Source organism: Hevea brasiliensis, chromosome 7 (assembly GCF_030052815.1).
Source record: "Hevea brasiliensis isolate MT/VB/25A 57/8 chromosome 7, ASM3005281v1, whole genome shotgun sequence".
Lineage (NCBI taxonomy): Eukaryota > Viridiplantae > Streptophyta > Magnoliopsida > Malpighiales > Euphorbiaceae > Hevea > Hevea brasiliensis.
The window spans coordinates 2,655,636-2,670,623 of NC_079499.1; the positions used below are offsets into that span (position 1 = coordinate 2,655,636).

Genomic DNA, 14,988 nt, shown 5'->3' on the forward strand with positions numbered 1-14,988 from the left:
TTAGTGAGTTTGATCCTTTGAGGCCAAAGGTCAAGAAGAACAAATCTATATGCAAACTGTAAAGAGTAAGAGACCCGATCTATCTAGCTATATGCGAAGACAAAAAGGACCCACCAAAGGAAGAAAGGAAATACGTTGGTAGGGACCAGAGGAAGGGGCAGGGACCCACAAAAGAGACCATTGTCGGTTGGCCACCCCATTGGGTAACACATAGAAGGACCATTACAGCATTTATGGATCATCCCCTTTCTCACGTTGGGTTGACATCAATTTATGCCCACATGGGACATGGCTTAGCACTTACCTCCATTCACCACTCAACTCATTCCCACCATTAACTTACCCTTTACTCACTTGGCAAATTTCAAGATTGCCCATAGAGACTGCAAATGGTAATGGGTTTTTGAGGTAGGCAATGATCCAGCCAACACAGGGTCTGGGTCTTGGTCTCTTGTGGACATTGATTGAGCCAACACAGATTTTGGGTCTTTGTTTTATCTTGTAATCATGCTTAATTTTGGTAGACAACGTTTGGGATACTCTAGCTTTGTTTGATGTGTACAACTCTTTCAGACCAAAACTTAACTAACCTATATGTTGTTTGATTGCCAAAAAGAAAGACAGGGAAGGGAGCTAGCTATGAAGATTTGGAGGAATTTAATAGTTGTCACTCTTTCAGCCATTTGCCTACAAGGTCCAAAGAGAACATGCCACTGGGATTCTTAGGTGTGTGATGCCACTATTCTTTCTTTTTATCTTACACTATTTTTTCAATTAAATTTTTGTGGTAGTTTGGATACTATTGCCTTTGGATGGTGTGAAATCTTTTTCTGCAAACAAGATGTGAAAACAAAATTGAGCACTAGAATTATTAAACTATATATGAAAATGCCATTTTTTCCTTTGAAAGATGTTGGTGGGTGGACCATAGCAGACAAGGCTTTTTGAAAAGGATAACGATTCTAGATTATCTTAGATTAATCATGTTATAATTGAGTCAAGATTGTGCTCATGAGAGGAAAGACGGATTTCTTCTCCATTTTACTTGCTTTTAGTGTTCAAAACTTCAAATCTTGATGCCTATCACTTCAATGTAAAAAACCATTAAAAAAGGGGGGAAAAAGATCACTTCTCAATCTTCTCTTGTTCAAGATTTAAGAAATGAGAAATAAAAAGGGAAATCTACATATCAACCAGAAAAAAAAAAAAAAAAAGAGAGCACTCATTTCATCAGTTAAGTGATGTAAACATACTAGCTAGCTAGGTTAGCTGGAAATCCAGCTTTGCTTAAAAGTAATGTGGGGTTGCATAGACAATTGATTTGAGTGATTAGAATATGACCCAAATTTTTAAATTAAATTTTAATACATTCACATATGATTGTTCATTGCTATAACTTTAGATAAACAATTAAACAAATACTAATACTTCTGCTATGGCAAGTACAAACTATTGAGGAGGCTGCCTCTATATATATATATATATATATATATATATATATATATATATATATATATACACATACATACTTACATGTCAATCCCAGGTTGTTGATCAAGTACTATGTCCCATTACATATATACATGCTCATAAATCTCAGCTCTTGTTGATATGATAATTAATCTTTTAAATATAAAAAGATTGTAACCTGTTTGAATCCGATGAGAGACATACTGAAAATGACTCTCAACTCTCCAACTCAAGATTTTAGCATTTCATTTATGAAAACTTTCAAGTACTAGAAAAATCTTACGTCATATTAACATCACTCTTTTGCTAATACACCTGGGATAGATAATCTCATAAAGAAAGAAAGACACTAATTAATAAGAACCTAAAAAGAAGAAGAATTCCCCTTCATGGTAATGAACTTTTTCATGGTAATGAACTTTTTTTTTTTTCATCATTTCACACCAACAATAAATGAGAAATATAATTTCATGGTCATGGACCATATGCGCATAATCAATGGTAGACAAAGTGTGTGACTCTCTTGTATATTATAGTGAAACACAAGGGCATTTTGGTTGTTGCCCGTTTATATAATATTGCCTTGGAAGCTATTGACGATGAGAAAAAGAATGTTTAAAGGCAGCCTACATTAATAGTTGTATACATACCCTATTTCTTTCTTTTAGCAACCCTTTGCTCTTTTGCCTCATATATAAAAATACAAACATAATTAAATCATTCTTTTTTGTGATTTTTTTATATGTAATTTGAGAAGTGTAAGATGTTGGGTATATAAAATAATCCAAAGGGGTGTACTGTAAAAAATAAAAAATAAAAAAAAAAATGCTATGGCAATGATCAGAGGGAAGGACACAAGTGGGCAGAGGAGGCATCTCCTTTCTCATTGCACGCTGGCACTGGAAATGGAAATATGCGTTAAGCCTTAAACCACATTTCTTTGTTTCAGGTTGCAGAGAAAAAAAAATAAAGAAAAGAGTGGAGTACTATACTTGGCAGATTCTCACATTTTTTCAGGTCCTGTTTTTTCTGTGCATGATTGGCAAGTTAGTGCATGTTGAGCATATCAAGAATCTTGGATTTAAGGTTGTAATCTTGTGACCATTCTTTATTTATTTTCTTTTTTGGTAATGTTCTCTTTTTTAGTTCAAGGAAGGGTTTTAGGATATAGGTAGTTATGTGTGTTTTGTTCTAGGGAAGGTATGATTCTTTTTCTTTTCACTATCTTGTGTTTGATTGGAGACTTGTTGATGGGTGAGTTATATCTGATCTTGATGGGATTGCAGTGGTTTTGGTTATTTATTTGTATGTCCAAGCCTTTTGGGTGTAGAATTTGACTGATAGGACATGCACTTTGGAGTGTTTGATCTTCTGGGTTTCCTTCACTTTTGACATTTTTTGCTAGTAATTCTATTTGTATAGCACCCACAACTACATCTCTTGGCATCACTTTCTCTATAGATTATATTCTCCATGAAATTTCTATCCCTTTCTCTGTTTTCTATAAATGAGTGAAAATTACAGCTTTAAATGTGGTTGAGGGATAATTTGTTCTGTTGCTAAGTTGGAAAATTATTTTATTCAGGAAACAGGTGATCTTGAGTGGAGAACAACATTTCTTGCTCGCTAGCTGTTGGAGAAGGAACTTTCTGTGGCTTCTCTTGCATTGAATGGGAAGGTTGTATTGGTCTTCAAGTTGGGTCTATCTGATTCAACAATGATGACCACATAAATCGGGAAGAAAGATCAGAAGGATTAGTCATGAAGTTTATGAAACTTGGATCCCGGCCGGACACCTTCTACACTGCTGAATCTGTCAGGTAAAAGTTTTCAGTGATTTTGCCAGATGACATGTATTTCCTGGAAAAGATAACAGAATTTATTTTTTCAATGCAGATCTGTCTCCTCTGAAGTCTCTAGTGATCTCATAATTCAATTGAAAGGAAGTAGATATTTGCTTCACAAGGTAAAAGCTCAGTAGTTTTTTCGGTGAGGGAAGGGATAAAGGGGATTAATCTTTATTTTTTTCCTAGGTGAACTAACTGGATTATGATCTGAGACTTTCTCTCGTTCTGATTTCTTGTAAGTTCATTGTTTGCAGTTTCCTCTGCTTTCCAAGTGCCTGCGCCTACAGAGACTATGCTCTGAATCCCCTGAATCCTCACAGCACCAAATAGTCCAACTATCAGATTTTCCAGGTGGGATTGAGGCATTTGAGCTCTGTGCAAAGTTCTGTTATGGTATTACAATCACCCTCAGTGCCTACAACATTGTAGCAGCAAGATGTGCTGCTGAATATTTGCAGATGACAGAGGATGTAGAGAAGGGGAACCTAATATACAAGCTTGAAGTTTTCTTCAATTCTTGTGTACTTTCTGGGTGGAAGGATTCAATTGTTACTCTACAAAGCACTAAAGCATTTCCTTTGTGGTCGGAAGACCTTGGAATTACAAGCAGATGCATCGAAGCTATTGCCTCAAAGGTCTTGACTCATCCCTCAAAGATAAGTTTGTCACACAGTCATTCTAGAAGAGTAAGGGACGATGTATCATGTAATGGAGCAGAGAGCCAGAGACATAAACCTACAAGCAAGTGGTGGTGGGCTGAAGATATGGCAGAACTGGGCATAGACCTGTATTGGAGAGCCATGGTGGCTATTAAATCTGGTGGAAAGATAGCTTCTAATCTCATAGGTGATGCATTGAAAATTTATGCAGCTCGATGGCTGCCTAACATATCAAGACCAAGGAATGCTAATAATGAAGAAGCATCAGATTCAGATTCAGACTCGGGGAATGAGATAAATTCAAAGCATAGGCTGCTTTTGGAATCAATAGTAAGTTTACTCCCAGCAGATAAAGGTTCTGTATCCTGCAGTTTCCTGCTTAAACTTTTGAAAGCAGCCAATATCCTTAACGCCTCCTCTTCTTCAAAGATGGAATTGGCTAGAAGAGTGGGACTTCAATTAGAGGAAGCAACAGTAAATGATTTGTTAATACCCTTCTTCTCATATGAAAATGATACTTTGTATGATGTAAACTTGGTAATGACCATATTGGAGCAGTTCATGTTACAAGGGCAGAGTCCACCCACTAGCCCTCCAAGATCCAAGTTGGGGTTTGAAAGGAGAAGATCTCGGTCAGCGGAGAATATTGATTTGGAGTTTCAAGAGAGCAGGAGGTCTTCTTCTGCTTCACATAGCTCAAAGTTGAAGGTAGCAAAGGTTATAGATGCCTATCTGCAAGAGATTGCCAGAGATGTGAATTTGCATCTTTCAAAGTTTATTGCCCTTGCTGAGTCTATCCCTGATTTCGCAAGGCTTGATCATGATGATCTCTACAGAGCTATTGACATTTATCTCAAGGTAAAAAAAAAAAATGGGAAAGAAGGATTTCTTTGTCTCAACAAATTTACCATAATTCATTCCACAGTTGATGTTAGGACACATTTCACTATCACATTCTAGTATGTGGGTCACCATTATCAGTAAGATAACAAACTCTATTGACCTCAGGACCTTGTCACATTCATAGTCTATTGGCAGTTAGGATTAGGCTGACCTAACAAATTTAGCTTAAATGGCTATAATTTTGTGTCATTCTGGTTTCCAACACTAGAGGTCTATTTTGCTAAATTCAATGTATTTGGATTTGTATACCAGTATGCTATTTCTAGCTATGGAGAAAACTGGGTTGTGGTATTTGTGGTGACTTACTTTACTATTAGTATTACAAGATTGGCAAATTATTATAATTGTCTTGTACGAATCTCCAGGCACATCCAGACCTAAACAAGAGTGAAAGAAAACGGCTGTGTCGAACCCTAGACTGCAAGAAACTATCTGTTGAAGCCTGTATGCATGCTGCACAGAATGAGTTACTCCCACTGAGGGTGGTAGTGCAAGTTCTCTTCTTTGAACAAGCTAGAGCAGCCACGGCTGGAAGCAAAGTCACTGACCTGCCTGGGAACATCAAGGCACTTCTAGCCTCACATGACATTGATCCATCAAGGCCTACAGCAGCATTAAGCACCACTACTAGCATTCCAGCAGAGGATCAATGGAGTGTCTCAGGCCTTAAGTCACCCAAGTCAAAGATTTCGACTTTAAGGATGAAAATGGCTGAAGATGATGATTTGGATGAAAATGATCTGCAATCAAATGGACTTGGGAGAACTTCCAAATTTAAGACTATCTGCGCTCTTCCTACACGACCCAAAAGGATGTTCAGCAAGTTATTGTCCATCAATAGAACTACCAATGAAAAGAATTGAGCAAGAATTTTGATTAATTCCAAGCAACAGATTAATTTCAAGTGTAACTTAGACACTTCTTTTTTTCCCCTTTTTTGGTCCTCCTGTAATTGTAGCTGAAAACAAAGAATCTTAATGTGCATTGTTGAAGTAATCTAATGTAATAAGAATCGAGATTTGCAGGGCAAGAGAAGAAAATCTCTTTATGGATCTTAATTTAAGAAATAGAAGATAATTCTTGGGTGTAGTTCTGCAATTGTGGGGCCAATGTTCTTGTATTTGTCTGGAAATCTGCAACACCTGTCTTTGTCTCTTTGCATGTCCCTGGATACTCACTTGTTCATCACTGCAGTGAGTTTTCATTATGTCTTTTGTCTGACATAACGCAGTCTGTTCCTTTGTTCTGAGCTAAGAATTTGATCTGTCATTGGAATTCCATAGCACCACGTCTCTTTTCTCATCTGCACTCTTGCTGGTCAGAAATTCTTGTTATGAATAAGATATGCATTTCTATTCAGTTAGACTACTGGTACACATGCAAAGAAGATTATCCAGAATCGAGTGCTTTAATGCATTCCTTACTTTACCAGATACGAGAAGCTCTATAATAATATAAACAAGAAATCACATTACTGTTCTAACTCAACATTTGAAAGAAAAGTACTCTCCTTTCTTTTCTCTGTTATCAGTAAAGGATTTGGCTGGTCTAATACTACTGAAAATGGGTGATTTATTTTCTTCAAATTTTATGTGGTTTTGAGTTGTTTAATTATTAATTTAATTGGTTTGTAATCTAAAAATTATTTAGTTGCAAGCTAGATAGTTGTACTCGTGAACCTTTATTATCTGGAATATAAATCTCAGTACCTACTAAAGAGTTTGGCCAAAAATTTTTCAGTGTAGGTCAGTTATGGAGGAGCATTGGCTTGCATCATTGTGGGTTGGCCATCATTGTTGTGATCATCATTGCAGTCATTATAGTCATCATAAGTTTCCTCAAAGAATCCTGTTCACAAGCAGCTGCATGTCTCTTACTCTGCCACTCCATTCCTTTAGTGCTACATGGTGTCATTGTGATTCTTTTGATTTTTCTTTCTTTCTTGCCTTTTCATATCTTCCCCATTTTGCACTAAAGTGTTCCTTAACAATAATTGCATCTCCTCTAGTTTATTGCCTAAAGTCCATAGCTGTCTTATCTAGTATGACCCTTCCTGTGTTTCTGTCACTTTAAGTTCTTTGAATTCCATTTCCTTAAATTTTATGACCAAATATGTTGCTTCTTGACTTCCCTCAACCCCATTTTTCTTACACAAAATGGAAGATAGATAATTCTTTTCTTTCTTTCTTTCTTTCTTTCTTTCTTTCTTTTTCACTTCTGCTTGATTAAAAGCTATCGCTTCATCATCAATGAACTTTACTTCAATGGTACGCTTGAGTTTAAATTTTAGTGCATAGCAAAGTGAATCAAAAAATTTTTAAAAAAAAAAAAGTTCACCCCTCACTATGCTAATTCTATCCTCTCTCCTCCTACAAGATCAATGTGTTGGAACACAGTTGGGAAGAACAAATGCAAAAAATTCAATGATTTTGTGGTCAACAACTAAGGAACCTAAATGGTTGGTGCAATTAATATGGGCTTAAAAATGCAGTATATTTCCACCTATTGATCATTATATCAGGTTGATGTACGCAAATGCAATATCTGACCAAGTGTCGGTTTGACGCAAGCATGACTAAACAAAGATAGTGGGGTCTGGTTTGGTGGTAGCTCAAATATCTTCATGTCAATCAATTCCAGTGTTTTGGTTAAGTCCAGCTCTTAGCTGCATTTATAAGGCACTGATTCTGAGCCTTAGATGAAGGTTTCAAAGCCATTTGATCGGATCACTGCTATCTCTTCCTCTTTTTTCTCTTCACAAGAATCCTACTTTATTTTTACTTTTTTTTTTCACAGGAATCCCATGCACTTTGCAGAAACAACTTCAGTTTTATTTTAAAAGATTGAAATCAAATGGTAAAAAGCTTCACTTTGCTTGTGTTGTGTACACATGCATTTTATTAATTTAAACTTATATAATCTATACAAGGAGGGAGGAAAAGAAGATGATAAAGAAAACAGTAAATAAACCAAAGTAAACAACCATAAACAGAGCAGCATAGCACAACAGATGCGAATTACTAGGCCTCATCAATGTTTGCATTACTAGCTGCAGGATCATTAGCTGTGGCAGTGGTCGAGTCCCTGAGAGAAGTCGAGTCGATGCTTTTGGTTCGTTGGAGACTCGGGGCACGGTGAAGCCTGCACCGGAATGAACCAGCATGGGAAGTTGGAGAGCATAGGCAATTGTTTTTTGTAGCACTTGGCTGTCTTGTAAGCTGAGGCATAGCAGACCCAGAAGTAGGCGTCGTTTGGGGTTTAGTAACACCACCAGAAATGTTCTCAGCCTCTGATGGAATCTCCACCTGCTTATTAGTCTTGTCGAATATTTGACCACTGTCCATTCTTTCTTTCTGCTCTTCTTTGGTCCTGCAAAGCCCTGGAACCTCAATAAGGACTTGGTGATGAGGGTGTCTTTTCTTTGGTTATTGAAGTACAGATATATAGAGACACAGAGATGGAATTATGTATAGAAGATAAGAAAGGTGATGAAGGTAGGGCTATGGATAATGCAAAATAAGATTACTTACTTTCACGGGTATGATAATCCAACTCCATCAACGTCCTACCTAAAATTTTACTACTTTTTGTTAATGCTTCAACCACCCTCAAAAAAGATTATAAGAAATTCATCATCAGTCGACCCTTTTTCTTTTTCTTGCACTTTGAATGATGATTCAAGTGCGAAAATGCCATTGAAAAATCTCTTATAGAGTGGGTCACCATTATCATAGCAGTCATTCTTGTGGAACTCTATTAGTTTATAAATTCTTAGAAAATTAATCAATTAAAAAAAAATTAATCAGAACAGAAACCCTAAAAATTTAATCCATCAAAATTAAAACCCTAAAAATTGGGTTTTCTCCACCAATCTACTACGTGTTATTGATGGACTTTTCCTTTTGACCTTTTAAACTGTCAAGGGCAATGATCCAAATGATCAGCACCTGTGTCCTCTTCTCATCCTTCATCAACAAAATCATCATCATTAACGACTTTGAAAGGGCACTCCTCAATGGCAAATACAGTCCACAATTTACCTTTTAAAATTAAAATCACCTAAATTTAAATAATATAACCAAGGTTAAGGGTAATATGCAACAATTCAATTTTATAAATATTTTCATAAAAATTATTAAATTTTAACTTGTTTTTATAAAATTTATTAAATTTTAATTTAATTTTATAAAATTATTGTGATTAAAAATTAAAAATTTTCAGATTAACGGATGACCTATCAACTATTTTATAAATATAATTATCTAACTAGTGATTGCAGGTGAAGAAAAACAAAAAAAGGAGAGAGATTTGACAATAAGAGGTAACTAAATGTATTTTATACATCTTATTTTTTTTATAAAATTAATAAAATAAAATAATTTTATTTATAAAATAATTAATAGCTCAATAAATTAATCTAGAAACCTATGAAATTAAATTAAAATTTAATTAATTTTATGAAAAAAAAAATAAAATTTAATAATTTTCATGAAAATACTCATAAAATTGAACTTAGCCAAGATTAATTGAAACCCTAAAACCGACAAAGTTGTATAAAATTTCTACAAAGGAAAAATATTTATTCTGAGACGAGAGAGGAAGACCACTTTTGCAGTTAATTACATTCATAAAATTATATTTTGTTATTTAATTTGTCAATAACAATTAAGGAACTCTGAAATTTACTAAAAAATACTTTAGAAATTATTTTTAAAATTATGAAATTTTAAATTTAAATTTTAATTAGAGTAAAATAAAAAAAAAATTTGTGACATAGTATTTTGATCACAAGGAGATAAAAATAACAAGAAGGAAATGAAAGAAAAAAATATGATTAGGGATTTAAAAATTCAGCTAATCTATATTATTATTCTCATTTATTGTATTGTTGTGGGTATCAACTGTAGGTCCAATTTCCCAACTTTAATATCTAACTTTGCCAAGGGCCCAAGAAATGATCATGTTGCTTATAATGGCCAAACAAGAGCACGACCTATAATAACAATAATGATTCCATTGCTGACCATAAGTAAATCAATTCATTCAAATCCTGTAATTCTTTTAATTAAATTAAATTAAATTATTTTTTTATGCATAAATTTTTTTTAGAGGATAAAAAGTTTAGATGATAAAAATTTATAATTTTTTTTTTATATTATCTGTTTATTAAATTATATTTTCTATTTATTGATTCTACTTTGCATATATAAATATACTTTAAATTTGGTTGATTGTACAATTAATTTCAATTAAAACTTGAAATCGAACGAATTCAATACTATTTACTAAACTTCGAATCCCATTCTGTTGAACCCAAAATGAGTTGTTGTTGGGCCGAACTATATATGAATTTAGAGTACAAAGAGACTATTGGACCTCGTCAATACACTCGGCCCTAACATGTCTGCTTCATCATTAACGTTAGGATCCCCTCTTGTGGGAGAGTGCTTGTCCACTGTAATCTACGAACTCGTTCACTAGTGAATTTATCGGAGAAAATCCTAGTAAATGTAGGAGCTTCAAGGGTGGTACTGATTTCCAAAAGCTTCCTTGAATTTATAGCATAGTAGTGTGTGTATATATATACAGAATAAGGTGGTTCAAAAGGACCTAATTGTAAGCTCAAAAGAATAAATTATCATTAAATACTTGGGAACCACTCCCCACATCATTGTGGGCTTGGCAGCTGCTTTAGTAAATGGAGTTGCTGTAATTAAGGTTAAATTATTGAAATGGGTAGGGGCCGGGACTATATATTATACGTCTACCACTAGACACACTGTGCTCATCATGCAAAGAGAAATGAAATTCCTCAAAATTTGCTTACGTGGAATTTAACATGACCTTCAATTCAATGAGCTTAACCCTTCAGCTCAATTCAAATTCTGGGGAAACCCATCAAGGATAATTTGTTTTCTTTGTTCTGTTAGCCAGCAGGGTCTCCTCCCTTCTTGGCAATTGGATTTAATGGCATATTGTTTCATATATGGGGTGAGCCAACTTGTGGTGTATTATAGTTTCCAGCTTCTTCATTATTATTATTATTATCATGGTAATTTGAAAATTAATAATTATTAAAGAAGTCGGTATAATCATATAATTACTTTATTTGTGATTTAGAGGTCGTGAATTCGAGAAATAAAAATAATCTATATGCAAAAAAGAGTACGATTGCATATATCAAACCTTCCTAAGAGTTTACTACATCAATCACTCTGTAATATAATTATGCATATAATAATATATTTATCTATTTTTATTATGAATCAATGAGTGTAACCATATAATTTTAAATTTTTTTTAGTTAAATTTAATTTATTATAAATTTAAAATATAATATATATATATTAAATTTATATATTTAAAATATAAATTTTATATATTTATATTTTAAATTTACAATTAATAACGAAAAAACTTCCTGTAATTTTGGTTAATATAAACCAACAGCTGCTTAAATTGGCCAGTGAGGTGATGCTCAACAAACAGACATTTCACCTTTGACAGTGAACACACCCAAGCCAAAATTGTACCATATCCCATATATCAAGGCTTTTAGAGCCTGCTGCTGGTTCATCATCTCACTTCTGAGCAGACCAAGAATTCAATTTTATACCACGTGTATATATATACATTTATAACAAGAATAATAGTAGTTCCTACTTCTAAGGTAATTGAATAACCGATGAGACTTTTGGGCTTTTGGACTAAAAACGCCAACAACCTGCAATCAGGTTTTCAAGAATTAAAGAAGTTTTTAAAGTTCTCAAAATAATGCACGTGTATATATATATATATATATATATATATATATATATATATATATATATATAATCCATGTCAAACTGTAAAAGCTAAAAAATGTAACCCTAATTTTTTCTAAATTAGACGTCACTTCTTATTATAAAACGGTAAGACTATGGATTCTTGATCAATTACTATTGATAAATAAATAGACTCTGGTTATTGTATAATGATAATCAATAACTAATTAAGGTTCATTTAACCTCCATGCAAAAAAAACTAATAATAAGATGAGAAATTATTAAATATATTCAATACACATATATTAATTTTAATAATTATAAAAAATTACTTTTTATATTATTATTTTTTTATATGAAAAAAAATATTATTTTTTAATATTTTTAATATATTTAATAATTAATTTAATAATATTATATATTTTCTTAACGATGAATTTTAATTTAATATCACTGGAATCTTTTCAAGATTGTAAAATCTCAAATTCGCATTCAAGTCAATTATAAAAAAACAGTTTTTTTTTTTTTTTTTAATGCAAACTGCAATAAAAACATGGGTGCGCATGCAGAGCGGAGAGTTGCAGACCAGTGGACAATAAGGGGTGAAATTTTGTCTTTTATAAGATAAGAATTTTATTATATAGACCTGGCAACATCACTTCCCCAGAAAAAGAAGAGGTTCACTTTACCCTATTAGGGTTTTTTTTTCTTTTTTTTCTTTCTTTTGATAATGGAGCTCATCAGAAAGGAATGCAAGAAAGAAAGAGTGTAGACGATCATAATCAGATCCTTAGCCATTACTGATCTTCTTTACTTGAAAAGAGAAACCTACACTGCACTAATAAGCCGAACAAAAAACAACACGAACTTTTTCACTTCCAAGGTCAACGCAAAAGCTATCAAACAGACACAGAATATGTTAGACGAAATATATGCAGAAAACGCATGCTTTTGTGGATCGCATATGCCCAGAGGGAGATAGACAGGGAACAATTGGAGGATCAGAATAGGAAACTTCAACACATTTTATCATTAGGTACGTAATTAAGAAGGAAGATCACGTTACTTCAAATTTAAAGTTCCAAGAGGAGATTCCATATGGTAGTAAATTAACTTTAAACTAGCTACTGATTTTCCAAACCCTAGAATTAACATTGGCTTTAATATATTTCTACTGGTCAGAAAGCTTGTTAGACATATATCTTCTAACAAGAAATTGCACCAATAGAGAGGCTTCAAGCATTCTGGACTCTTGCTGCGAAGGCACTCATAAGTCTGGATATTGGAAAATATCGTCCGCACTCATCTGATGAAGGCTCTCTTGCACACCATGGCCGTACGGAACCACATGAGAATCAACTCCTTGGAAACTCTCGAACTGTGCAGGACCACCATGATAATGATCAAGATACACACCCAAGTGCTCATTCTTAACCAAGTGCTCACTCTTGATGCTCCTTCTCAACTCATCTAGCGATGAGTAGGCAGACATTTCAGGTACTGGTGCCACAGTTGATTGGCCAGTGCAATTTATGGAGCTTTTTGAAGAGTCAATCTTGTCAGAGGGTTTCGGCAAAAACCCTTGAATGATCTCTTGTAACAAGCCAGAATCAGAAGGTTCTTGTGGAAAGAATTCCATGTAATCAGCTTGAGAATTGGTCCTATCAGAGCCCCCAGAAAAGTTGTAACTCCGATTATGCTCATTGAGTGGTAGAGAACTCATAGACGAGCCTGTAAAAGTGTCAGAGACATTTGAACCACTGGAGGGATTCACCAAAGAACCACTAGAGAAAGTGCTAAACGCAGAAGTAGATGAACCATTAATGTTCAGAAACTGATCATTTAAAGGTTGAGGATGATTATAAAACGATGAAACTGAAGACGGGTTAAGGAAATCACGAAGGAGAAGCATGTTAAAAGAAGCGGAACTATTCCTCTGGGGCCCAAAGCAGTATGGAACATGAGGGTTTCCAAACGATGGCCAATTCGAAGAATTGGTGTTACAGTGGCGAGAGGTAAAATCCCTGATGGACGCCTGAGATTCTTTTGATGAGAAACTAAATGGAGGCAGGAAGGGGTCTGTCGAAGAGTGAGGATCAGACGTAGGGTACACGAAATTGGTGCGGGCCTTGAGGCCACGCATGGCTCGAGCAGCATTGTCATAGGCACAAGCAGCCTCCTCAGCCGTGTCAAAAGTGCCAAGCCAACGTCTTTCTTTGGACTGAGGGTCCCTAATCTCTGCTGCATAGCGACCCCAAGGTCTCCGACGAACCCCACGGTACCTCATGGTCCCACCTGAGCCACCACCACTTTCTTTCAGTGACCTCTTGTTCGTGGTGGTGGTGGAGGAGGCAGAGGCAGCTGCTGCAGCTCCATTAGTGCTCTTTTTGTGGTTGTCGGTGATGGGTTGTTCATGTGGGATGGATTTTTGGACATGGGTCATTCCATTTAGTCGCCTAAGTGCTTCCTCCATTATGGGAGTGGGAGAAGGACAGTTGAAGACGGAATACAGTGAAAACAAGGAAAAGAAAGGAGAGTATTTGCTGGGATAGCTCGGAATTTGGCACCTGGATCCCTGTGGAGTAGTGTATTTATAGGTAGACATATAATAAGGTAATAAAAGTTCTGGAAAGATACCAGAGGACGCTTGGAAAGTGACTGATTTAAGCCATGCAAGGATGCTCTTTGCAATTTTTTACACAAAATTCCAAAACAAAAAATAGGTTGAGTGTCACTAACACCATGTTTATATGCTGAAATTAAAAATACACAATAAATATTTATAAATTCATTTATAAATAAAATTTCATATATATTTGAATTGAATTTTATAAAATCATGTTTAGAATAAATACATATTTGAATTGAATTTTATAAAATCATGTTTAGAATAAATACATAAATGAAAATTTATTTATATTTATTTCCTAAAATATTATTGACATATAATCTTGTAAAATAAATAATAAATTCATAATTATATTTATTACATTTAACATAATAACTTTGTATTTAAAATGGGTTTTGTGAAAAAATGATATGAGAGTGAAAAAATGGGTTTTGTGAAGAAAAAGAAATAAAAGGTGAAAATATGGATAGTTTTGTCATAAAAATTTTTGCAGTAAATTTTATAAAATTTATTTAAAAATTCCATTTTTATGAAATTTATAATAATTATATTTAATTTTATAGAATTCAAATCACAAAATTAAAATTCATTTTTTTTCTTTTACTTTCAAACACAAAATTTTAGATTTAAAAATAAATTTTACAAAATTTTATAAATTCATTCATTCCAAACAAGTTGTAAATAATATTCTAACTATTGGGATTTTAAATTGGGCC

The 14,988-nt window shown here is 34.0% G+C and overlaps 3 protein-coding genes across 8 annotated transcripts; 1 reads left to right on the forward strand and 2 right to left on the reverse strand.

Annotated features, from left to right (window-relative positions):
* The first annotated feature begins 291 nt into the window (after nucleotides 1–291).
* On the forward strand, nucleotides 292–5,977 carry LOC110640701 (BTB/POZ domain-containing protein At1g67900). 6 transcript variants are annotated; one of them, XM_021792133.2, is made up of 7 exons: nucleotides 292–408; nucleotides 617–726; nucleotides 2,420–2,556; nucleotides 3,056–3,290; nucleotides 3,367–3,436; nucleotides 3,572–4,834; nucleotides 5,245–5,977. In XM_021792133.2, the coding sequence occupies exons 4-7, from the start codon at nucleotides 3,232–3,234 to the stop codon at nucleotides 5,740–5,742; spliced, it is 1,890 nt and encodes a 629-aa protein (XP_021647825.2). In that variant the 5' UTR covers nucleotides 292–408; nucleotides 617–726; nucleotides 2,420–2,556; nucleotides 3,056–3,231; the 3' UTR covers nucleotides 5,743–5,977. The 6 variants fall into 6 exon arrangements, with proteins under 6 accessions (XP_021647825.2, XP_058005660.1, XP_058005659.1 ...); XM_058149677.1 differs by lacking the exon at nucleotides 2,420–2,556; XM_058149676.1 differs by having other exon boundaries at nucleotides 317–726.
* A 1,730-nt stretch (nucleotides 5,978–7,707) lies between these two features.
* LOC110640679 (uncharacterized) lies at nucleotides 7,708–8,542 on the reverse strand. The gene has a single exon (XM_021792082.2). The coding sequence runs from the start codon at nucleotides 8,221–8,223 to the stop codon at nucleotides 7,900–7,902; it is 324 nt and encodes a 107-aa protein (XP_021647774.2). The 5' UTR covers nucleotides 8,224–8,542; the 3' UTR covers nucleotides 7,708–7,899.
* Nucleotides 8,543–12,647: 4,105 nt separating this feature from the next.
* LOC110640710 (ethylene-responsive transcription factor ESR2-like) lies at nucleotides 12,648–14,268 on the reverse strand. The gene has a single exon (XM_058150500.1). It carries the CDS (start codon nucleotides 14,246–14,248, stop codon nucleotides 12,911–12,913), a length of 1,338 nt encoding a protein of 445 aa, XP_058006483.1. The 5' UTR covers nucleotides 14,249–14,268; the 3' UTR covers nucleotides 12,648–12,910.
* Nucleotides 14,269–14,988: the final 720 nt, after the last annotated feature.

Excerpts from the sequence above, each read along its gene's own strand:
- LOC110640701 (XM_021792133.2), top strand. The coding sequence starts at position 3,232 with ATGAAGTTTATGAAACTTGGATCCCGGCCGGACACCTTCTACACTGCT. Across the intron at positions 3,437-3,571 it reads GTAGATATTTGCTTCACAAG|TTTCCTCTGCTTTCCAAGTG; the intron begins GTAAAAGCTCAG and ends CATTGTTTGCAG. Across the intron at positions 4,835-5,244 it reads CTATTGACATTTATCTCAAG|GCACATCCAGACCTAAACAA; the intron begins GTAAAAAAAAAA and ends ACGAATCTCCAG.
- LOC110640679 (XM_021792082.2), bottom strand. The coding sequence starts at position 8,223 with ATGGACAGTGGTCAAATATTCGACAAGACTAATAAGCAGGTGGAGATT.
- LOC110640710 (XM_058150500.1), bottom strand. The coding sequence starts at position 14,248 with ATGTCTACCTATAAATACACTACTCCACAGGGATCCAGGTGCCAAATT.